This window comes from Oncorhynchus clarkii, chromosome 23 (genome assembly GCF_045791955.1).
Source record: "Oncorhynchus clarkii lewisi isolate Uvic-CL-2024 chromosome 23, UVic_Ocla_1.0, whole genome shotgun sequence".
NCBI classification, from domain to species: Eukaryota; Metazoa; Chordata; class Actinopteri; order Salmoniformes; family Salmonidae; genus Oncorhynchus; species Oncorhynchus clarkii.
The window spans coordinates 31,020,488-31,045,706 of record NC_092169.1 but is presented as its reverse complement, the minus strand read 5'-3'; the positions used below and the strand labels follow the sequence as shown (position 1 = coordinate 31,045,706).

Here is a 25,219-nt window from a genome sequence, read left to right as displayed (position 1 = left end):
ATTTGTTTTATGTTGACTGGAGCAAGATTGAGCTTATCCCTGATGTGGAAACTGCCTAGAAATTCTTTCATGATGGTTTTTCCCAAATAGTAAACAAACATGCCCCATTCCGCAGGTTCAGGTTTAAAGGGCGGGATAATCCATAGTTTTCCTCTGAGCTGTCTTGTATTATTCACGACTGTAATCTAGCCTGGGCTAAAGCAAGGAAATCATGTTCTGATGCTGATTGGCTTATTTTTAGGCAGTTACGAAACAAGTGTTCTTTTCTTCTCAGGAAGGCCAAGTCTGAATATTTTATGTCTGTTACCACTGATAAATCCCGAATGACCCTAGAAAGTTTTGGAAGGCTATTAAGTCTATGTCTGGTAACAGTAATGTTAATGAATTACCGTCATGTGTTTTGAAGGACTCTGTTGCTATATATGACAAAAATGCTGAAATGCTGAATTTTCAATGAGCACTTCGTATCATCTGGTAGGCTGTTTGATTCAGTGTCATCTGTCCCTGTACAACCCTGTGTGGATGAACCAGTGAGAGCTGGTCAAACTTTTAGCTTTTTGCCATTCTCAGTGCAGGTGGTACATAAAGCCCTGAAATCCTTAGATCAGAGAAAGCCTGCAGGTCCTGATCTTTTGGATCCCTGCTTTTTAAATCTGACAGCTGATTTCATAGCTGAACCACTTACATCTCTGTTCAATCTAACCCTGGAATGTAATGAAATTCAAAAGATCTGGAAATCAGCATTTGTCCTACCACTTTTAAAAGGGGGAGATCCAACTCTAATTATAGGCCAATCTCAAAGCTGTCAACCCTGGTGAAAATACTTGAAACCCTTGTAAGTGAACAGCTAAAAGAGTTTTTATTTACTAACTATATTTTACCAATGTACCAATCGGGCTTCAGGAAGAAGCATAGCACAATAACAGCAGCCATGAAAGTTTTAAATGATATCACTGAAGCCATTGACAAAAACAGCACTGTCTCACTTTTTATTGATCTCGCTAAGGCTTTTGATACAGTTGATCACGCTATACTAAGGCAGAGATTGACGAGTGTAGGTCTTTTGGAGCATGCAGTTGCATGGTTTGCTAACTATCTGTCTGATAGAACTCAGTGCACTCAATTTGATGGGCTTATGTCTGTTAAATTGTCTGTCTTGAATGGTATGCCCCAAGGCTCTGTACTTGGTCCTCTCTTATTCACTATTTATATAAATGATTTAGACAAAAATATCCAGAATGCACAACTTCATATTTTATGCTGATGATACTGTTATTTACTGTTGTGCCTTCTCTTACAAAAGCTTTCTAGAACATGCAAACTGCTTTTTATACTGTTGAACATACCTTGTGTCAATTAAAGCTTATCCTCAATACTGACAAAACTAATGGTGTTTTCTAATGCAAGAAATAGACCTCTGAACCTTTCACCTATTACTACCTGTCAGAGCAAGGAGATTGAGGTTGTAACCTCATAAATATCTTGTAATTTTAATTGATGACAGCCTCTCTTTTAAATTGCATATTCAACAATTTATAAAACAAATTAAGCTGAAATTGGGATTTTATTTTAGGAATAAGGCCTGTTTTTCTTTTGAAGCCAGAAAGAGGCTAGTATCAGCTACATTTATGCCTTTACTAGACTATGGGGATATTTTATATATGAATGCTTCCGCTCAGTGTTTGAGATCAATTGACACTCTTTACCATGGCACTTTGAGATTTATTTTAAACTGCAAAACCCTTACGCACCACTGCACTTTGTATACCAGGGTTGGCTGGCCTTCTCTAGTCACTCGTAGGCTCAGTCACGGGTATACTTTCATTTACAAAGCCATTTTGGGTTTACTCTCTTTTTATTTGTGCATTTTTATTGTTCAGAAATGTGGTGGGTATTCTCTTCGTTCGCTGGACTTTATCCTGCTAACTGTTCCAAATGCCCGAACTGAATTTGGTAAAAGGGCTTTTATGTACTCTGCGCCATGGTCTTGGAACACCTTACAAAATACTTTTAAACTGGAAGAACTTGTCCAGATTGGTTTTTTTAAATCACTGATGAAGGATTTTAATTTGCTATTTTATACTCTTGTGAATTCAATGGTTTTTACTAGATTACTTGTAGTTTCATGTTGTCTGTCTGTCTACTTTTTTTGTAATGACTTGGTGCTGCCTATCTTGGCCAGGGCGCTCTTGAAAAAAATATTTTAATCTCAATGAGCCCTTCCTGGTTAAATAAAGGTTAAATAAAATGTTGCATGTAATCCATGGCTTCTGGTATGTACATACAGTCACTGTTGGGACAACATCATTGATGCACTTATTGATGAAGCCAGTGACTATTCATTTTTTACCTTTATTTAACTAGGCAAGTCAGTTAAGAAGTATTTTTTCAATGACGGCATAGGAACCGTGGGTTAACTGCCTTATTCTGGTGCAGAACGACAGATATCTTTACCTTGTCAGCTCAGGGATTCCATCTTGCAACCTTTCGATTACTAGTACAACGCTCTAACCACTAGGTTACCTGCCGCACCTGATGTGGGGTACTCCTCAATGTCATCAGAAGAATCCCGGAACATATTCCAGTCTGTGCTAGCAAAACAATCCTGTAGTTTAGCATCTGCTTCATTTGACCTCTTTCTTATTAATCTAGTCACTGGTGCTTCCTGCTTTAGTTTTTGTTTGTAAGCAGGAATCAGGAGGATAGAATTATGGTCAGACTTGCCAAATGGAGGGCGAGGGAGAGCTTTGTACGTGTCTCTGTGTGTGGAGTTGTAGCGCTCGTCGTCGTAAGGAAGAGTAGACCAAAGCGCAGCGTGGAAAGTGTTCATGAGCTTTATTGTCAAGAATCACTCAAACAAAAATAACGAACACAAAAAATGACCGTATATCCCCAATCAGGGACAACGATAGACAGCTGCCTCAGATTGGGAACCACACTATGCAAAAACAACAAAGAAATAGACAACATAGAATGCCCACCCCAAATCACACCCTGACCTAACCAAATAGAGAAATAAAACGTCTCTCTAAGGTCAGGGCGTGACAGGAGTAAGGATGGTCTAGAGTTTTTCCCCCTCTGGGTTGCACATTTAACATGCTGGTGGAAATGAGTTAAAATGGATATCAGTTTTCCTGCATTAGGGGTCAAAACCAAAACTGGTCACAGTTTTTGGAGCTCCAAAAACATGTTAAACTACTTTATTCTGTGGAATGGAATTACAGCACCATTCAAAATACATCAATTACTTCCCCACCCACAAACATTTTCCCACAATGCACCATAATTTACAGTAAAACATTTCAACAGTATGTTATTGTTGGTAATACCAAAAATTACAATATACATTACAGTTTTTCATTACAATGTAGAGACAAATGCCCCCTCCCCATCCTTTATTTGAAAGATGCAAATACAAAAAAAATATGCGAACCAGAACGAACCAGTTCCTCGTTAGTTGTTGCATCCCATAGTCTGTGATAGTCTATGATACCGGTTATATTACATGCGTCTTTCCACAAGTGTGTCTGTCTACGAGAGACAGACGAGTCAGTAGGCTCTCTGATCTTCCTCTTTGTGCGGTCATAGTGCCTCTTCTCATACCTAAGCTCTCTCTCTCCCTTCCACTCCCTACCTCTCACCCTAACCCTCTCTCTCCATCCTTCTCCTCTCTCCCTCTCTCTCCATCCTTCTCCTCTCTCTCCCTCTCCTCTCCCTTCCACTCCCTACCTCTAACCCTCTCTCCATCCTTCTCCCTCCCTCTCTCTCCATCCTTCTCTTCTCTCTCCCTCCTCCTCTCCCTTCCACTCTCTATCTCTCCCCCTAACCCTCTCTCTCCCTTCCACTCCCTACCTCTCACCCTAACCCTCTCTCTCCATCCTACTCCTCTCTCCCTCTCTCTCCATCCTTCTCCTCTCTCTCCCTCCTCCTCTCCCTTCCACTCCCTACCTCTCACCCTACCCCTCTCTCTCCATCCTTCTCCTCTCTCCCTCTCTCTCCATCCTTCTCCTCTCTCTCCCTCCTCCTCTCCCTTCCACTCTCTATCTCTCCCCCTAACCCTCTCTCCATCCTTCTCCTCTCTCCCTCCTTCTCCTCTCTCTCCCTTCCACTCCCTATCTCTCCCCCTAACCCTCTCCCTCCCTTCCACTCCCTATCTCTCCCCCTAACCCTCTCTCTCCCTTCCACTCCCTATCTCTCCCCCTAACCCTCTCTCTCCATCCTTCACTCTCTCCCTCTTTCTCCCTCCTTCTCCTCTCTCTCCCCCTCTCTCCTCTCTCAGTCCTGTGATGGTATGATGGTACACAGGAGGCTGTTATAATTTGATTGGAGTTATTACACTTGATTTGATTAATCGTATGTTGAATAACTGGGACTCACTTCCAGTCACCTGCCAGACCTACAGACTAGGGATACACACACACACACGACACACACACGCACACGCGCATTGGCGCACACGCTCTTGTACTCATGAATCCGTGGAGCTTCAACTTCCATTTCTCACGCGATGACATCATCTTTGCTCGCCATGAACATCTAGAGCAGCATTTACTAATCTCTAGAGTGACTGTTGATGTAGTCATTCTGTGATTATTATTACCTGTCCAGTGGCCTGATCAACCATTCATCAACCCTCCAACAACCTGCACACATCATGCTGAGGAAACACTTTCCTTTGTGTCTGATCAGATGAGGGATGACTTTGGCTCAGGTCCCAAAATCAGGTATACATCTGTTTTACTACATTAATTGTCTCTACAGTAGATCTAAATCAACGATGATCAATTCTATTAAATTATATTATATATACAGTACCAGTCAAAGTTTGGACATCCACAGAGTAAGTCTGGAGCTCTGTCAGAATGACCATTGGGTTCTTGGTCACCTCCCTGAACAAGGCCCTTCTCCCCCAATTGCTCAGTTTGGCCGGGTGGCCAGCTCTAGGAAGAGTCTTGGTGGTTCAAAACTTCTTCCATTTAAGAATTATGGAGGCCATTGTGTTCTTGGTGACCTTCAATGCTGCAGACATGTTTTGATACCCTTCCCCAGATCTTTGCCTCGACAGACAATTCCGTCGTCATCATGGGTAGGTTTTTGCTCTGACGTGCACTGTCAACTGTGAGATATTATAAAGACAGGCTAATATAAAGGCTAATATGAACTTCCCACAGGTGGACTCCATGCACTCCATGCTCTCTATATCTAGGTTCTAGGGACCAAAAATCTGAATTCTCTGTCTAGTCTAGTGATCAGCCTGGCAATGCAGCCCCATATTGGGTCAATGCCAACTTGAAACATGCCTACACTGACAGGCATACTAGGACAGAGAGAGAGAGAGAGCATGTTTACTATAGTATCTCTCCAACAAGTGCTCTCCCGCTCTCCTTCACTCTGTCGTTCTCTCTCTCTCACCCTCCCCTCCCCTCTGCCTCTATCTCCCTCTCATTCACTTAATTACTCACTCACTCTCTCTTTCCCTCTCCTTTACTCTCTCTGTCCCTCCCTCTGCATCTCTCACCCCCCCCCCCCCCTCTCTCCTTAAGGGTTATATCTATGCATCAGATTTGCCACTCCTCTCCTTGTCAGTAGAAACGTCCCTAGCTTCCATGCCTCCATGCATTTTTAATCTGAATAGGCCCCACTCGCTGCCATTACACTATGCTCATTATCATAATAAAGCACCAAGCTGAGAAATGTTTGCTCACTCAGACAGCATGTACTCCCTAGGGTCCACTACAGCTAATATGGTATTACACACTGGAGGTTTGTGTATGGCATAGCTGTTCCAAAAGTAAACTTGCAAGATTGTCATTTCTCCTCCTCTCTCCTTCCGTGTGTTCTACTCCCTCTTCATCCCTCTCTTTTCTCTGGGCCCCCAGGCTCCTGTGGTTTTGTCCCCGTAGACTCATCTCTCTCTCTCTGTGGCTTGAGGATACAGATGTGTGTAATAAAGGTTCGATGTTGCAGTGGATATAGTTTGTCATATTTCACACTTTAATAATCTACTACACTCTTAGAACAAAAGGTGCCAAGTAGAACCATACAGGGTTCTTCAGTTTGTTCTCATAGGGGTTTCTTCAAAGAACCCCATGTATATGGTTCTACCTAGAACCCTCTATGGAGGGTTCTGCCTAGAACCCTCTAAAAAGGGTTTCATCAAGAACCATTATAATATCTAACAGTTATTCCTAGAACTGTCTACGAAGGGTTCTACCAACAACCCTTTTATCTTTGTTGAGTTCTTCCTAGAACCGTTGACGAACAGTTCCACCAGCCTTCCTAGCCTTTGAAATGTAATGATTTAAGACAATACAGGGTCAACGTATACCCTAACACAGGGGTGTCATGAATCTCCTGGTTTACAGGACACAGCAGGACTGCAAGTCACATTATGCAAGCTTGCCAAGTGATATGTAATTCCTGTTGGAATCTAGCCAGAGTTGGGATATCCAACAAGTGAAAATGTTAATCTCCCACAATTTGCATTCAGAACAATTGAGACTACCTCACTCATCTAAACTGGAACAACCATCTCAGTAACAGGTGCAATAAACCCAATTCTAACATATTGGATTTGTTTAGAAAACTGTTGTTTATCTTTGTGTAGCATAACATTTATCAACCAAGCAACGCAAAAACACAGATATTACAGTAAAATAAACCATTCTGAAAATCTCCCTGTGATAGAGCATGCTGGGAAATATTATATATGGTTCTATGTAGAACCCTTCTTGCCTCCCAAAGAATCCTTCATACCTTCCAAAGAATCCTCAAAGAACCCTTTCTTCCAAAAAACGGTTCTCAGTATGTTAAAGGTTCCAGGTAGAACCATTTGCCTTACAAGGAACCATTTTCTTCCAAAAAAGGGTTCTTCTGATCAAAACGGTTCTTGATAGAACCCTGTCCCTCTGCAAAGAACCCTTTTGTAACCCTTTTTTCTAAGAGTGTAGAGGTTGTAGTTGGCAATATCACTATTTCTTTAAATACAAGACATAAACTTTGCCAATCATCATTCTTCACATAGAATTAACGATGATGATGAGGATGACTATCAAAGTCATGTTTTTATCAAGTTGGTTTGCCTTTCAGGGATTATTGTACTAGCACTGTTGTGATGTTTGTACTAATGTTGTTGTAATGTTTGTGTCTCCTTCAGGGCAGCACAGAAGTCCCCTCACTCGCCACTGTCAGCTGTATGGATAACCCAAGCTGGGCAGGTCAGTGTGTGTGTGTATGGGTGTGTGTGTGTGTGTGCGTGTGGGTGTGTGCACAAGTGTATGTCCTCACAGGTGTGTGATCAATAAAAATAAAAGTGTGTGTGTGCGAGTGTGCCTGCATCCGCACTTGAAATCTTGTGTGTGTTTGCACCTCCCTGTGTGTGTGTGCTCCTCCCTGTGTGTGTGGTTGAGTGGGAGCGGCAGAGAGAGGTAATGTGCTGACTGCAGTCCTTTGGTTCTGGGCATGCCCATTAGAGCCAGCTATAAATCCTGGGCTAGCTGAGCCGAGCGCCGCTCTCACACTGTGTCAGCAGTCCGCCAATGAATGGCTATTAAATGCTACAAAAAGCCTCTTTAATTCAGCCTGCCGAGCGACATACCTCTCCCTCTCTCTCTCTCTCTCTCTTTCTCTCTCTCTCTCTCTCTCTCTGTCTCTCTCTCTCTCTCCCTCGCTCTCTCTTTCACTCTCTCTCTCTCCCTCTCTCTCTCTCTCTCTCTCTCTCTCTCTCTCTCTCTCTCTCTCTCTCTTTCACTCTCTCTCACTCATCTCTCTCTCTCATTTCTCCTCTCTCTCATTTCTCCTCTCTCTCTCTCTCTCTCTCTCTCTATCTCTCTGACCATGCTTAATTGAAAAAGAGGACTAGAAGATCCCTTCACCACCATCTGTATAAATCTCTACAGTAACAACCAGGTCATCTATTATTAATAACGCACATTAATTGCAGATTATTTACAAATAGCCACCTGGCATTTTTCTTCATACTTTAGGCTGGCTTGCAGCTGCTCTGTGTTTGCATGGGAAAAGAAGAAGGAGGGGGGGGGAGAGGAGAGAGAGAAGGTGATATGGGAGAGGAGATTGTGGGGGAGGGTGAGGGTTGGTACAAGGAGAGAGGGAGGGAGAGATATTGAGATGGCTCTGTGGGTGAGGGTTGGTAGGGCAGGCTGATCACTAGACTTCAATTTTGGACATTTGAAAAGGTCCTGAGAACGTCGATATATGCCTTCCTGTTGCCCAGCACTGGCACAAAGTTATGATGGTTGGCGACAAAGTGCGCTACTCAGGTCAAAGCTGCTCTGACCACTGCTCCATGGTAGTTTACAATGTGCTAGCAAGGCATGAGAATACCAAATCATAGCCATAACCTTAACTCAGAATTAATACCTAAACTTAACCCTTTGAGTTTTATTTTTCTCTGTAATTAACCCTGTAACCATGCAGAATGAATGCAGCAAAAATAGATGTTCATCCATAAAACTTTGAATTTCTAAGTGAAACTATGACATATGGTTTGATAAGGAGCCATAGCTGAGAGGGAGAGAGAAGCTAGAGAATGAAAAAAGGAGGGAAAGGGAGATAGGAAGATGAGGGAGAGGGAGATGGAGGGTTGGTAGAGAGCCGTACAGTAGAGAGCCCTGGGGTCATCCTGGGCATGGTGGAACTATTTTTGATTTACACTGACATTTTGGCTATTGGTCACGTTGAGTGGGAGATTAGTCACATCTCTCTGTCGCCTGTTAGCAGTGCTTTGCCCTACGAGCCTGTGGGGAAACACTTGATTCACTGACTTGGTATTTACTTTGCTGACATCGGAAATGTAAGGTCTTTGTAAGATGCTCATTCATTCTTTCCTTTTGTCATATAATAATAGGCTTTCACATGGCACATTTTGGCCCGGGAAAACAGATTGTCTGTGTGTGTGTGTGTGTGTGTGTGTGTGTGTGTGTGTGTGTGTGTGTGTGTGTGTGTGTGTGTGTTGCATGTGTGTGTCATTGTGTTTCCAATTGCATGCAGTTGAATAAAAGTGCAGGTGATTGTTTCTCAGGAGCGACCTGTCAGTCCCCCAGGGGCCCCTTCTAGTCCCCTGTCAATGGCAATCTAATCGCAGCGACAACAGATCAATCACAACCCATTTATACCGGTGGAAGTTCCTACACGGTGTTGTTTCCCTTCAGTACACTCTTGAATTAGTGGTGACTTGAGGAACCCTGGAGCTGGGAGCTTAAGAATTTCACTGTACCCTGAAATTACACCTGTGACACTGTGCATGTGACTAATAAACTAATCTCTAAGCAAATCCCAAAGTTGGAATAGTTAACACTTTATTACTATATATATTGGGGTGGCAGGTAGTCTAGTGGTTAGAGCGTTGGGTCAGTAACCGAAAGGTTGCTGGATTGAATCCCTGAGCTGACAAGGTAAAAATCTGTTGTTCTGTCCCTGAACAAGGCAGTTAACCCACTGTTCCTAGGCCGTCATTGTAAATAAGAATTTGTTCTTTATTGACTTGCCTAGTTAAATAAAGCAATGTTATTAATATTATAGTTGAATACGTAATATGCATAAACATTGGAAGAAACGGCACGGTTCTAGTGTACAAACTTAATATGATGAACTGGAATGACATTTACTCTAAAGGGTGCCCAAAAAGAGCTATCTTAAACGCCTGCCTCCAATAAGCCATGCTTCCAATATTCTCATAGGCTGCCACATCTACATTATATAGTTAGGTAGGTCCTTCTTGTAAATCTTTAATAAAAAAATACAATGGTATCTATAAAGAAAGTAGGATGGTTATTTAATTTAATTTTTCCAGCTGTGGGGTATTTTGGTGTCTAAGATTATCTGATTAAATCTGAACATACTATATATTCAAGAGACATTTCAGACCCCCTCTCCTATCAGCCATGCTCATTCCTCCAAGTCTTTATTGATTGATGCCAGTGACACGGTGACGTGGTTTGTTCCTGTTGCAGTGATTTGACTCCATTCTACCCCATCACACACACACACACACCACACTATCTGCAGATTTCTCCCCCATTCTCCTACATCACAGATCTCCTCAACTGCTCCCCTCTCTCTCTAATTCCAATTAAGCCAGTTCCTGATTGAGGCAGTATCAGTGCTATTCAACGGCCCCCCCAGGCCAAATCAACGGCCAACATCACAATCGCACTGACACCACTCTAATTACAAAGTTGTGTTTTTCAAAGTGGAGCTTGTTGGAAAGAGTTGGGAGTTCTTTGAAGCACGGAGAGAGCAAACAGAGGATACGTGGGTTGTCTAAGCAGAATAGCATCTGCTGCTCGTATTGCAATGGCCTTGATGAAGGGATGGCATGCAAAGTGTGTGTGCCCAGCCAGGTCACCCGTGGTACAAGTCAGTATTCCACGTCCATCCATGCCTGAGGACGTCGGGAGATAATGTGGAAACCGGCCACTAGGGACAACAGTGAGCACTGTTACCTTCAAGTAGGTTTTGGGTTGGCTAGGGGGATGGGGTATTGGGGTAGGCATCTGCATCTTACTTCAAATGTTGGAAGTTCAAATGTTGCAAGTTCAAATCCAGCAACAGGAAGTCAATTTTTGTTTTAAGGGTATCCCGAATCTTAACTATTCAGCGTTAATGCCTAACCTTAAGATTTCGGATTTAATACCTAAACCTAACCCTAACCTTAGTTCGTAGTGCACTATATAGGGAATATGGTGCCATATGGAATGCATTATGTAGGCTTGTCAATTGTTAGAACAATCTGAAGGACAATCAGAGAAATACAAACCCCTGGAATCACAGAGTTCACTATCAAGCAAAATACTGTATATCAATTGCAACAAGCACATCATTGCATCAAGCTCCATAATAAGCATTTATATGGTTGTAGAGTGGTGCTTATTCAAGGTCCAGAGTGCTGGAATCTTCTAATATAATGTTGTGTTTAGGCCCCCGGCATGGAAATATTACCAATTTGTGTGTGCAATGCCAACTCTGCAATACACTGTCTACAATTGGCTCTGTAATAGGTCATTACTCCTCTGCCGGAGAGGCTAAAAGCATCCCCACTACTCTTTCACACTTCATCCCTCTTTCATGCTCATCACACTCTCCTCCATTTCCCTCTCTCTCTCTCCAGCCTTTTCTCTGTAATTGTTCTGGGATTCGTGTGAGTGTTAAATGCTAATTAGATGCACTGGACATCACCTTACCAAAACACAGTGTCAAATCAAATCAAGTGACATTTTATTGGTCACATACACATGGTTAGCAGATGTTATTGTGAGTGTAGCAAAATGCTTGGGCTTCTATTTCCGATAATGTAGCAATATCTAACAATTAATCTCATAATTCCACAACATCTATCTAATACACACAAATCTAAGTAAAGGGATGGAAAAATAATATGAACATATAAATATGTGGATGGGCCATGAGCAACCAGCATAGACGAGATGCAATAGATGGTATAAAATACAGTATATACATGGGATGAGTAATGCAAGATATTTAAACATCATTATTAAAGTGGCATTAATAAAGTGACTAGTGGTCCATTGATCCATTGGCCAATGATTTCAAGTCTGTATGTAGGCAGCAGCCTCTCTGTGTTAGTGATGGCTGTTTAACAGTCTGATGGCCTTGAGATATAAGCTATTTTTCAGTCTCTCGGTCACAGCTTTGATGCACCTCTACTGACCTCGCCTTTTGGATGCTAGCAGGGTGAACAGGCAGTGGCTCGGGTGGTTGTTGTCCTTGATGATCTTTTTGGCCTTCCTTTGACATTGGGTGCTGTAGGTGTCCTGAAGGGCAAGTAGTTTGTCCCCGGTGATGCGTTGTGCAGACCGCACCACCCTCTGGAGAGCCCTGCGGTTGTGGGTGGAGCAGTTGCTGTACCAGGTAGTGATACAGCCCGACAGGATGCCCTCAATTGTGCATCTGTTGAAGTTTGTGAGGGTTTTAGGTGACAAGCCAAATTTCTTCAGCTTCCTGAGGTTGAAGAGGCGCTGTTGCGCCTTCTTAACCACACTGTCTGCGTGGGTGGACCATCTCAGTTTGTCAGTGATGTGTATGCCGAGGAACTTGAAACTTTCCACCTTCTCCACTGCTGTCCCATCGATGTGGATAGGGGGGTGCACCCTCTGCTGTTTCCTGAAGTCCATTATCATCTCCTTTGTTTTGTTGAAATTGAGTGAGAGGTTGTTTTCCTGACACCACACTCCGAGTGCCCTCACCTCCTCCCTATAGGCTGTCTCATCGTTGTTGGTGAGCAAGCCTGCTACTGTTGTGTCGTCTGCAAACTTGATGATTGAGTTGGAGGCGTGCATGGCCACGCCATCATGGGTAAACAGGGAGTACAGGAGGGGGCTGAGCACGCACCCTTGTGGGGTGCCAGTGTTGAGGATCAGCGAAGTGGAGATGTTGTTTCCTACCTTCACCACCTGGGGGCGGCCTGTCAGAAAGTCAAGGACCCAATCGCAGAGGGTGTGGTTGAGACCCAGGGCCTCAAGCTTAATGATGAGTTTGGAGAGTACTATGGTGTTGGATGCTGAGCAATAGTCAATGAACAGCATTCTTACATAGGTATTCCTCTTGTCCAGATGGGATAGGGCAGTGTGCAGTGTGATGGCGATTGTATTATCCACTGTCCTTCCTCCCCATTCCACCATTATTCTACCACTGTTTATCAGTGTTAATAATGCAGCATTCTTAACAACCAGCTCTGTATGGCTGTGGTAGCTATTATCATTAAGACTAGCTGTGAATTATTAATATGCTGAAAATAAACTTGTTAGGGCCTTAGGAACATTAACAAAACAACAGTCATGAGAGCTGGACCAGACGGAAATGAGCAATCAGCATGACTGGGGCAGTTTGTATTAGTTTGTACATCTGGGGACCAATCAACACTCAATATTCATTTCGGAGAAGACATCTTGATTGGATGCAGCGATAGATAGTGTTAGTTGATGGCCCTTTTAAAACTAACAGGATATGTGTTTTATTAAGCAACACATTCATCAATGCTGTAATGGTGTTACTTTCAGCCAGGTCACTCATGATACAAGTCAGTATTCGACGTCCATCCATGTCTGAGGACGTCTGGAGATTATGTGGAAACTGGTGAGAGCTGTTACCATCAAGTAGGTCAAATCAAATCAAATCAAATTTATTTATATAGCCCTTCGTACATCAGCTGATATCTCAAAGTGCTGTACAGAAACCCAGCCTAAAACCCCAAACAGCAAGCAATGCAGGTGTAGAAGCACGGTGGCTAGGAAAAACTCCCTAGAAAGGCCAAAACCTAGGAAGAAACCTAGAGAGGAACCAGGCTATGTGGGGTGGCCAGTCCTCTTCTGGCTGTGCCGGGTGGAGATTATAACAAAACATGGTCAAGATGTTCAAATGTTCATAAATGACCAGCATGGTCGAATAATAATAAGGCAGAATAGTTGAAACTGGAGCAGCAGCACAGTCAGGTGGACTGGGGACAGCAAGGAGTCATCATGTCAGGTATTCCTGGGGCATGGTCCTATGGCTCAGGTCCTCAGAGAGAGAGAAAGAAAGAGAGAATTAGAGAGAGCATATGTGGGATGGCCAGTCCTCTTCTGGCTGTGCCGGGTGGAGATTATAACAGAACATGGCCAAGATGTTCAAATGTTCATAAATGACCAGCATGGTCGAATAATAATAAGGCAGAACAGTTGAAACTGGAGCAGCAGCACAGCCAGGTGGACTGGGGACAGCAAGGAGTCATCATGTCAGGTAGTCCTGGGGCATGGTCCTAGGGCTCAGGTCCTCCGAGAGAGAGAAAGAGAGAAGGAGAGAATTAGAGAACGCACACTTAGATTCACACAGGACACCGAATAGGACAGGAGAAGTACTCCAGATATAACAAACTGACCCTAGCCCCCCGACACATAAACTACTGCAGCATAAATACTGGAGGCTGAGACAGGAGGGGTCAGGAGACACTGTGGCCCCATCCGAGGACACCCCCGGACAGGGCCAAACAGGAAGGATATAACCCCACCCACTTTGCCAAAGCACAGCCCCCACAACACTAGAGGGATATCTTCAACCACCAACTTACCATCCTGAGACAAGGCTGAGTATAGCCCACAAAGACCTCCGCCACGGCACAACCCAAGGGGGGGGGGGGGGGGGGGGGGGGGGGGGCGCCAACCCAGACAGGATGACCACATCAGTGACTCAACCCACTCAGGTGACGCACCCCCTCCAGGGACGGCATGAGAGAGCCCCAGTAAAGCCAGTGACTCAGCCCCTGTAATAGGGTTAGAGGCAGAGAATCCCAGTGGAAAGAGGGGAACCGGCCAGGCAGAGACAGCAAGGGCGGTTCGTTGCTCCAGAGCCTTTCCGTTCACCCTCCCACTCCTGGGCCAGACTACACTCAATCATATGACCCACTGAAGAGATGAGTCTTCAGTAGAGACTTAAAGGTTGAGACCGAGTTTGCGTCTCTGACATGGGTAGGCAGACCGTTCCATAAAAATGGAGCTCTATAGGAGAAAGCCCTGCCTCCAGCTGTTTGCTTAAAAATTCTAGGGACAATTAGGAGGCCTGCGTCTTGTGACCGTAGCGTACGTGTAGGTATGTACGGCAGGACCAAATCAGAGAGATAGGTAAAGCAAGCCCATGTAATGCTTTGTAGGTTAGCAGTAAAACCTTGAAATCAGCCCTTGCTTTGACAGGAAGCCAGTGTAGAGAGGCTAGCACTGGAGTAATATGATCAAATTTTTTGGTTCTAGTCAGGATTCTAGCAGCCGTATTTAGCACTAACTGAAGTTTATTTAGTGCTTTATCCGGGTAGCCGGAAAGTAGAGCATTGCAGTAGTCTAACCTGGAAGTGACAAAAGCATGGATTAATTTTTCTGCATCATTTTTGGACAGAAAGTTTCTGATTTTTGCAATGTTACGTAGATGGAAAAAAGCTGTCCTTGAAATGGTCTTGATATGTTCTTCAAAAGAGAGATCAGGGTCCAGAGTAACGCCGAGGTCCTTCACAGTTTTATTTTTGGTTTTAGGTTTTGGTTTTGCTTGGGCGTTGTGGAAGGGCGTAAGTATCTGCCTCTTATTCCAAGTTTTAAATCGAGTGATAGAAAGTTGTTTTGATCTTGTTATTTTAATCTTATCCCAAACCTTAACTTTAACCTTAAAAATTCGGAGTTAATGCCTAAACGTAACCTTCAACACTTCAAAATTTGACGTTTGGAACAACTTTGAAATTTGATGTTTGAGGAACATGGATGAACATCTAGTACTGACATGAGACTGTGAGAGCTGGTAGGTTACTATACATGTTGTCCATCTTTTAATCCCTTTGTGTAGCAAACACTTTAATCTAAGATGAGTGTATAGTGCTAGCCAATTCCCTTACATAACACAACAGTGTCCCGTATCTACAACACTAATGCTTGAGTTGAGTGCATAGGGGTCAGTACAATCATTAATGAGTGAAACCACAAGTAAAGACATAATATATCGGATATTGGGGTTAGCACACACATGCATATGCAAGCACACACACACACGCACACACACACACACACACACACACACACACACACACACACACACACACACACACACACACACACACACACACAGACCTGCCCAGCCCAGCCCAGCTGGTAGTACACCAACTAGTGATGACAGTCTCACATTAGAATTAGACATTCATCCATGTTTCTCCATGTTTCATCCATGTTTCTCAAACCTCAAATTTCGAAGTTGTTGCATACAGTCAAATGTAGGAGTGTTTATTCGCCTACCTCCTCATGCCTTTTGCACACAATGTATATAGACTCTCCTTTTTTTCTACTATGTTATTGGCTTGTTAATTGTTTACTCTATGTGTAACTCTGTGTTGTCTGTTCACACTGCTATGCTTTATCTTGGCCAGGTCGCAGTTGCAAATGAGAACGTGTTCTCAACTAGCCTACCTGGTTAAATAAAGGTGAAATAAAAATAAAAAAAGTTGAAGGTTAAGTGTAGGCAATAAAGGAAAACTCCACCCCAAAAACTATATTTTACTGTTTGTTTCATTATTCCATTGTTGACATAGTCCCAAAAGGTCTTGCTTGTCAGCAATCAAGTTTTCATGATATCGAACTTTCAAAATACAGAAATCATCACTGTATGATACATTTTGCATCATATGATGCAGTGTTTTGTGTCAAAAGTAGTGCACTTTAACGGGAATAATGTGGCTTTTAGATCGCAGCCTGGTCTCATTCTCTGGTCTCCCATAGTGTGACCAGCAGGTGGTACCAAACATTTATCTTTCCTCTCATCCTCTTCCTCTCTCGCTCTCGCTCTCTCACGCACACAAACACACACACACACACACACACACACACACACACACAAGTCTTTTGTGATCGTGCATATTTTCAATCAAGTACAGTAAAATGCTGAAACTGCTTGTTAAAATCTGCTCTCACCTGTTTAATGACCGACGCATAAATTAAGTAATAAAAATGTGTGGGTGCGTGTGTATGTGTGGATGCATATGCACTGTAAAAAAATATAGATATATTTGTTGAGACTTAAAGGTCATGAACAGTCAATCATGTTTTTCATGATATTGGATGATATTTGAAGGAAACCAGATCAAAGTATGAAAAACTACTGTTGCTTCTACATTGATAATGTTTGATCATAAAGTTACTGGTCTCCTCGCCAAAGTCAAACACTTGGAATCATTATTAAGGGTAAGTCGTATTTCCAGATGGGCATGGTTTATATAGCAAATATATTTCAAGTACCCTTATTCTATGGCAAAGATATATTTCCCCTTTCATCTGTGTCTGGCGTGAGATAGTTACTGGCTAACTAGGTCTTCAGCCAGCATGGAACAAAAGGGGAGTGTTGCTCAAAACTCTGACACAGTTGTCATGTCAACACATCTGTCACTGCTGGTGTGAGTCGCATCATAAGAGACATGACAAACAGGAGATGTATAAATATATATATATATATATATATATATATACTGCTCAAAAAAATAAAGGGAACACTTAAACAACACAATGTAACTCCAAGTCAATCACACTTCTGTGAAATCAAACTGTCCACTTAGGAAGCAACACTGATTGACAATAAATGTCACATGCTGTTGTGCAAATGGAATAGACAACAGGTGGAAATTATAGGCAATTAGCAAGACACCCCCAATAAAGGAGTGGTTCTGCAGGTGGTACCACAGACCACTTCTCAGTTCCTATGCTTCCTGGCTGATGTTTTGGTCACTTTTGAATGCTGGCGGTGCTTTCACTCTAGTGGTAGCATGAGACAGAGTCTACAACCCACACAAGTGGCTCAGGTAGTGCAGCTCATCCAGGATGGCACATCAATACGAGCTGTGGCAAGAAGGTTTGCTGTGTCTGTCAGCGTAGTGTCCAGAGCATGGAGGCGCTACCATGAGACAGGCCAGTACATCAGGAGACGTGGAGGAGGCCGTAGGAGGGCCACAACCCAGCAGCAGGACCGCTACCTCCGCCTTTGTACAAGGAGGAGCACTGCCAGAGCCCTGCAAAATGACCTCCAGCAGGCCACAAATGTGCAAATGTCTGCTCAAACGGTCAGAAACAGACAACATGAGCGTGGTATGAGGGCCCGGCGTCCACAGGTGGGGGTTGTGCTTACAGCCCAACACCGTGCAGGACGTTTGGCATTTGCCAGAGAACACCAAGATTGGCAAATTCGCCATTGGCGCCCTGTGCTCTTCACAGATGAAAGCAGGTTCACACTGATTACATGACAGAGTGGAGAACGTTCTGCTGCTTGCAACATCCTCCAGCATGACCGGTTTGGCGGTGGGTCAGTCATGGTGTGGTGTGGGGTGGCATTTCTTTGGAGGACGCACAGCCCTCCATGTGCTCGCCAGAGGTAGCCTGACTGCCATTAGATACCGATATGAGATCCTCAGACCCCTTGTGAGACCTGGAGCGGTTGGCCCTGGGTTCCTCCTAATGCAAGACAAGGCTAGACCTCATGTGGCTGGAGTGTGTCAGCAGTTCCTGCAAGAGGAAGGCATTGATGCTATGGACTGGCCCATCCGTTCCCCAGACCTGAATCCAATTGAGCACATCTGGGACATCATGTTTCGCTCCATCAACGCCACGTTGCACCACAGACTGTCCAGGAGTTGGCGGATGCTTTAGTCCAGGTCTGGGAGGAGATCCCTCAGGAGACCATCCGCCACCTCATCAGGAGCATGCTCAGGCATTGTAGAGAGGTCATACAGGCACGTGGAGGCCACACACACTACTGAGCCTCATTTTGACTTGTTTTAAGGACATTACATCAAAGTTGGATCAGCTTATAGTGTGGTTTTCCACTTTAATTTTGAGTGTGACTCCAAATCCAGACCTCCATGGGTTGATACATTTTATTTCCATTGATAATTTTTGTGTGATTTTCTTGTCAGCACATTCAACTATGTAAAGAAAAAAGTATTTAATAAGAATATTTCATTCATTCAGATCTAGGATGTGTTATTTTAGTGTTCCCTTTATTTTTTTGAGCAGTGTATAATTGATTCAATTTTGATGTCTGAGTTGCTTTGTGTTTCACCAAATCTGCTTGAGATGATTATACTGCTTACACCGCTCACTGAATCCAAGTTGCTTGACATAGGCGTTTCAAAGAGCTGTCAGTCAAGGCAAGCTCATGAATATATGCTCCCCGCCCACTCAGCTAGTCTTTTCAAACTTTCTGGCATGTTAGCCATGAGATAAAAGTACTTTTCAGAATGAATGTTCAGGACCTTTAAAAAAAAGTCTGTAACCTGGCTGCCTTAAAATGTAATATGAAGTACAATCCTGATTTTGTATTAAGTTAATTTGAACTTAATCTCGTAAAGTCAGTGGAACTGACAAATTTGGATGTAATAACTTGAGTGAACTGCATACTTTTAGTAAAATCAATGTGCTTTTACTTAAATGTCCTAACAAAGCTATTCAAGTTGTTTTGACAAATTAGTGGAGAGTTTTTGATCATCAGAAAATCTAAACTTGTAGTTTTCTTTAACCTGGATGCCTTACTTCCTGTACACTCGCAATGACTACTTTGAAAATAACACATTTCAGAACTGACTAAGTCTTTGAAATTATATAATAGAGATCACAGTAGGGAACATTATGTTCCTATCTGTCTCTTGCTCATGTCTCCGATGTTTCACCATTTTCAAAACTGGCAGTGCACTTAGTTGTGTCAACCAACCAACAGGTCAGCCTGACTCCCAAATGGATGGGCCTATGCCCTCTCAGGCCACCCATAGCTGCACCTCTGCACGCACACCTGCCCAGTCATATGAACTTCATAGATTAGTGCCTAATTTATTCATTTAAATTGACAGATTTCCTTATATGAACTTTAACCTAGCAAAATCAGTATATTAACATGTTGGGTATTATTCTAATGAGGTCTACCACCCAAAATAAGTTGAAGTCATCTGAACTTGAAATTATGTTTGAGTGTGTGCATGTGCGTGTGTGCGTATGCATGTGTGTGTGTGTGTGCTTTTGTAAAAAAGAAGAAGCTCTCTCTCTCCCCTCGCTATCCTTATTTTCTCATTCATCATGTTGACACCGGCACGGCTGCTTTTGTGAAATTGAGAAAAATGTTTAAGTCAGCTTTTCTCTCTCTCTCCTTGCCCCTCTTGCATGAGTGTGTGTTGTGTGTGTGTGTTGATGGAAGTTTTCTTGCGTGCATACTGTACATGTTGACATACATATGAGATCTGGTGGTGGAATAGACTCAGGTTCCCCAAACGTCACCAGAAACTATACTAGCGTGTGTGACTGTGTGTGTGAAAATAGAAAGTTGACTCATTCCCCAAACTTTGTAGCCAGTCCAATATATCTGTGTTATTATCTATTGTCTCTCATCTTAGGGGAAAGGGGAAAACTGTGGGACATTAACAGACACACACTCAAGCTCTCTCACACACACACACACACACATACAAATAAATGACAACATGTTCATCTCCTTCTGTGTCAAATGCACTTAGCCCTAATGTAGCTGGAAGAGGCTGTGTGTGTGTGTGTGTGTGTGTGTGTGTGTGTGTGTGTGTGTGTGTGTGTGTGTGTGTGTGTGTGTGTGTGTGTGTGTGTGTGTGTGTGTGTGTGTGTGTGTGTGTGTGTGTGTGTGTGTGTGTGTGTGTGTGTGTGTGTGTGTGTAATGACTCCGCTCTCTGCTATATGGGGAATCCAGAATGCGGCAGAGTCAATTAGATTGTGATAATACAGAGGTTTCTGTGTCCCTGTGGTGATGTCAGTAAGCAACAGGAGAACAACAGGTTTCACTATGATTGAAAAGTGCTTGTGTGTGCATGTGTGTGTGTGTGTGTGTGTCAGTAATATAATCGCTGTTCGGTTGTGTGTGTGTGTGTGTGTGTATGTGTGTAATTTAGCTTTAATAAAAAAAGGTTCCCTTTGGATGAGTAATGGTGTTTCCTGGATATGTCTTCCATCATTGAAGTGTGTGTGTGTGTGTTTATATTTGTGTGTCTCCGAGGCGTGCCACTGGCCTAATCAAACCCTGGGATTTACTAGATGTATGTATTAGAATGTAATTTAGTGTTGAAACCCTTTGAGTTGAGAAACCTCTGGAAGTGTTGGGAATTTATTGGGAGTTTTTTTCTCCAATCAGTAGCTTCATTGTGCATTGTAAACTGAGTACAAATCACTCTGAAAGGCAGGCACACTGTCCGCATACCTATTAAGTGCAATGGGTTTCCTCAAACGTTTTGAGTAATGACAGCACATTGCACTACACTGTAAACCCCAATGTGCTGTCATTGTGCTGTCTCACAGACCTGTAATTTCTTCTTTAAGAGGCTCCTCTGTCCTCCACTCATTACCTGTATTAATGGCACCTGTTTGAACTTGTTATCAGTATTAAAGACACCTGTCCACAACCTCAAACAGTCACACTCCAAACTCCACTATGGCCAAGACCAAAGAGCTGTCAAAGAACACCAGAAACAACATTGTAGACCTGCACCAGGCTGGGAAGACTGAATCTGCAATAGGCAAGCAGCTTGGTTTGAAGAAATCAACTGTGGGAGCAATTATTAGGAAATGGAAGACATACAAGACCACTTCCTCGATCTGGGGCTCCACGCCCCGGACGGCGAGCAAAAATCCCAGAACCACACGGGGGGACCTAGTGAATGACCTGCAGAGAGCTGGGACCAAAGTAACAAAGCCTACCATCAGTAACACACTATGCCGCCAGGGACTCAAATCCTGCAGTGCCAGACGTGTCCCCCTGCTTAAGCCAGTACATCTGAAGGTTGCTAGAGAGAATTTGGATGATCCAGAAGAAGATTGGGAGAATGTCATATGGTCAGATGAAACCAAAATATAACTTTTTGGTAAAAACTCAACTCGTCGTGTTTGGAGGACAAAGAATGCTGAGTTGCATCCAAAGAACACCATACCTACTGTGAAGCATGGGGATGGAAACATCATGCTTTGGGGCTGTTTTTCTGCAAAGGGACCAGGACGACTGATCCGTGTAAAGGAAAGAATGAATGGGGCCATGTATCGTGAGATTTTGAGTGAAAACCTCCTTCCATCAGCAAGGGCATTGAAGATGAAACGTGGCTGGGTCTTTCATCATGACGATCCCAAAACATCACTGCTCTAGAGGAGATCTGCATGGAGGAATGGGCCAAAATACCAGCAACAGTGTGTGAAAACCTTGTAAAGACTTACAGAAAACGTTTAACCTCTGTCATTGCCAACAAAGGGTATATAACAAAGTATTGAGATTAACTTTTGTTATTGTCCAAATACTTGTTTTCCACCATAATTTGCAAATAAATTCATTAAAAATCCTACAATGTGATTTTCTTGATTTATTTTTCTCATTTTGTCTCTCATGAAGTGTACCTATGATGAAAATTACAGGCCTCTCTCATCTTTTTAAGTGGGATAACTTGCACAATTGGTGGCTGACTAAATACTTTTTTGCCCCACTGTATGTGACATGTGTGATCAATGAAGACATCCTCTACAATCATTCAGATTTAGATTATAATTGCAACATAGGTGTACTGTCTGTAATCAAATGTAAGAAATTAAATAAACTAATTAAACAAAGCTTGGCACACATTAATTTGTATCAAGCCTGTCTTGACTATTTGGCCAAAAATTCTCATCCACATCACAGTGAATGTCTCCATTGTTCCTGCAGAGTGGGAAAAACCTTTTGGCATGGCAAATGCAGGCTTGACATTGGTCTGCATTGAAATCGCATTCCTCATCCATGCCCAAAAGGTGGGTGGCTTGTTCATTTGGAGGGTGATCGTACACCTTCCAACTCCATGCTGAACAAAAATAAGCCTGAAACTATTCCTGAACCACCTCTGCATGGTGGAATGTGACATTGTCCCACACAATGACATAGATGACCCCTTCAACTTGACAGGCCTGCTCAATTTCATTGAGAAACACAATGAGGAGTGCAGAGATAGAGATAGCTGTGCACATGGAGATGTTTCCCACAAGTTGTCCAGACACTTGGCAGGTCGCCTGTTGGCCGATGAGGTTCCGCCCACGGTGACGAGTTTTGGCCAGGTTGAAGCCCGCTTCATCAACAAAGATATACCGGTACTTGTGATGGTTCACAGCAGCATCAAGCACCATCACCCCCTGCAAATATATTTTGGTTTGTTATTTTTACAGTATAGTTCCAATATGATATTGTGAAGTAGCATGTGCATCAAATAGTAACTTTACATTTTTTTCTGATTGCGCTAGGCACTATCTTTGAAATGATAGGTTATTTTTGCAAAAATCTACACACTAACCACAAAACCTTACACAATACCAGCAAAACATTATACATATCTTGCAAAAGCACACAATTCTTAAATTTTTTGGGGTTTTGCATCAGTACAGTACACACAAACCATCATTTGAATAAGCACACAAAGCACCAACTACGCACTGATAGTGTAAATTAAAAACACATGTGGCTTTTGTCATACATGTAGTAAACACACATACACACAGGTATCCAAACGTGTAAAGTATGGATGTTTACTCCAAACATAACACACTATCAATACAAATAAGGGGAAAATGTTATTTTTGTCTCTCATAATGTTCTAACACAATAAAAGCGCAGTAGAAAAAAAAGAACAGATTTTTTGGGGGCTACATCTCGCCTTTGTGGGTCATAAGACATCATCCACATCGCATACGATGTTGTCTTGAGCTAGGCAGCATGGACAGTATCGCCTGGAGTGCCGTATCCAGGCCTGGCATGACCCCTGATCGATGTCTCCACAAGCCTCCTCCATTGCCTGTAGAAGGGGTAAGGGGTATGCATTGGTGGGGCTGGCGATCATACACCTTACAACGCCACGCAGAGAATAATTATGCAATAGGATTCAAGAACGAAGAGTATGGGGGGAGATTGAGTGTGATGAAAACTGGGTGACCTGTGAACCAATTGCGGACCATAGCAGCCCGGTGGAAACTAACATTGTCCCAGATGATAACGTACCTGGGCTGCTCTGGCCACTGGTCATTAGGGATTAGTTTGTTGTGGAGGGTGTCCAGAAATGTGATAATGTGTGCAGTGTTGTATGGGCCTAGATTTGCATGTTGGTGAAGGTCGCCGTTTTGACTAATAGCCGCACACATTGCATATCCTGCAAGATTTTTTCAGATTGGGGTGAACTAATCTGGCAGCCTCTGCCGTGGTAAGGCCTTTGTTTACAACATTGTCAACGATGGCAGCCCGGACTTCATTAGACACAACAGTTCCCTGCCATCTGCCTCCCTCTGATGTCCACCTCTTTGATGGGGCCCATGACCACCTCTTTGATGGGGCCCATGCTCATCTCTTTGATGGGGCCCATGCCCACCTTTTTGATGGGGCCCATGCCCATCTCTTTGATGGGGCCCATGCCCACCTTTTTGATGGGGCCCATAACCACCTCTTTGATGGGGCCCATGCCCACCTCTTTGACCTATTTTACAAGGCCAATGCCCACCTCTTTGACCGGGCCCACGCCCACCTCTTTGACCTCTTTGACGGGGCCCATGCCCACCTCTTTGACAGGGCCCATGCCCACCTCTTTGACCTCTTTGACGGGGCCCATGCCCACCTCTTTGACCTCTTTGACAGGGCCCATGCCCACCTCTTTGACCTCTTTGATTTGGCCCATGCCCACCTCTTTGACCTCTTTGACATGGCCCATGCCCACCTCTTTGACCTCTTTGACCTCTTTGACAGGGCCCACGCCCACCTCTTTGACAGGGCCCACGCCCACCTCTTTGACCTCTTTGATGGGGCCCATGCCCACCTCTTTGACTTGGCCCATGCCCACCTCTTTGACCTCTTTGACAGGGCCCATGCCCACCTCTTTGACCTCTTTGACGGGACCCATGCCCACCTCTTTGACGGGGCCCATGCCCACCTCTTTGACCTCTTTGACAGGGCCCATGCCCACCTCTTTGACCTCTTTGACGGGGCCCACGCCCACCTCTTTGACCTCTTTGACGGGGCCCATGCCCACCTCTTTGACGGTGACCATGCCCACCTCTTTGACCTCTTTGACGGTGCCCACGCCCACCTCTTTGACAGGGCCCATGCCCACCTCTTTGACCTCTTTGACAGGGCCCATGCCCACCTCTTTGACCTCTTTGACGGGGCCCATGCCCACCTCTTCGACCTCTTTGACGGGGCCCATGCCCACCTCTTTGACGGAGCCCATGCCCACTCTTTGACGGGCCCATGCCCACCTCTTTGACGGGCCCATGCCCACCTCTTTGACCTCTTTGACAGGGCCCATGCCCACCTCTTTGACCTCTTTGACAGGGCCCACGCCCACCTCTTTGACCTCTTTGACAGGGCCCACGCCCACCTCTTTGACGGGGCCCATGCCCACCTCTTTGACAGGGCCCATGCTTACCTCTCTGACGGGCTCCTTTAATTTCTTTCTTTCTTTCTTTCTTGAAAGACATTGCAAGTGTTCACACACAGCTCCTTTTTATATGGTGACCAATTGTGGTTACCATTCAATTAGCAAGTGAAATGAATTAGCAATATGCAAGAGTCATTATGTATGGTTATCATGTATCATACATGTAATTTAGATGTTTATACTTTGCAAACACACATTTGATTCCTGTAGTTCTCAAAATCCATATATAGTAGACAAACCATTTTAAAATCTGTA

General features: G+C 43.8%; 1 protein-coding gene across 1 annotated transcript in view; it reads left to right on the top strand.

Annotated features, from left to right (window-relative positions):
* The window catches only part of LOC139381353 (RNA binding protein fox-1 homolog 3-like), a 753,561-nt gene that overhangs the window by 410,151 nt on the left and 318,191 nt on the right, over window positions 1-25,219 (top strand). Inside the window, exon 4 of the mRNA XM_071124817.1 lies at window positions 7,157-7,217. Within this exon, the coding sequence (XP_070980918.1) occupies window positions 7,196-7,217 (22 nt within the window). The 5' untranslated portion in view covers window positions 7,157-7,195. The remainder of the gene's footprint in view (window positions 1-7,156; window positions 7,218-25,219) is intronic.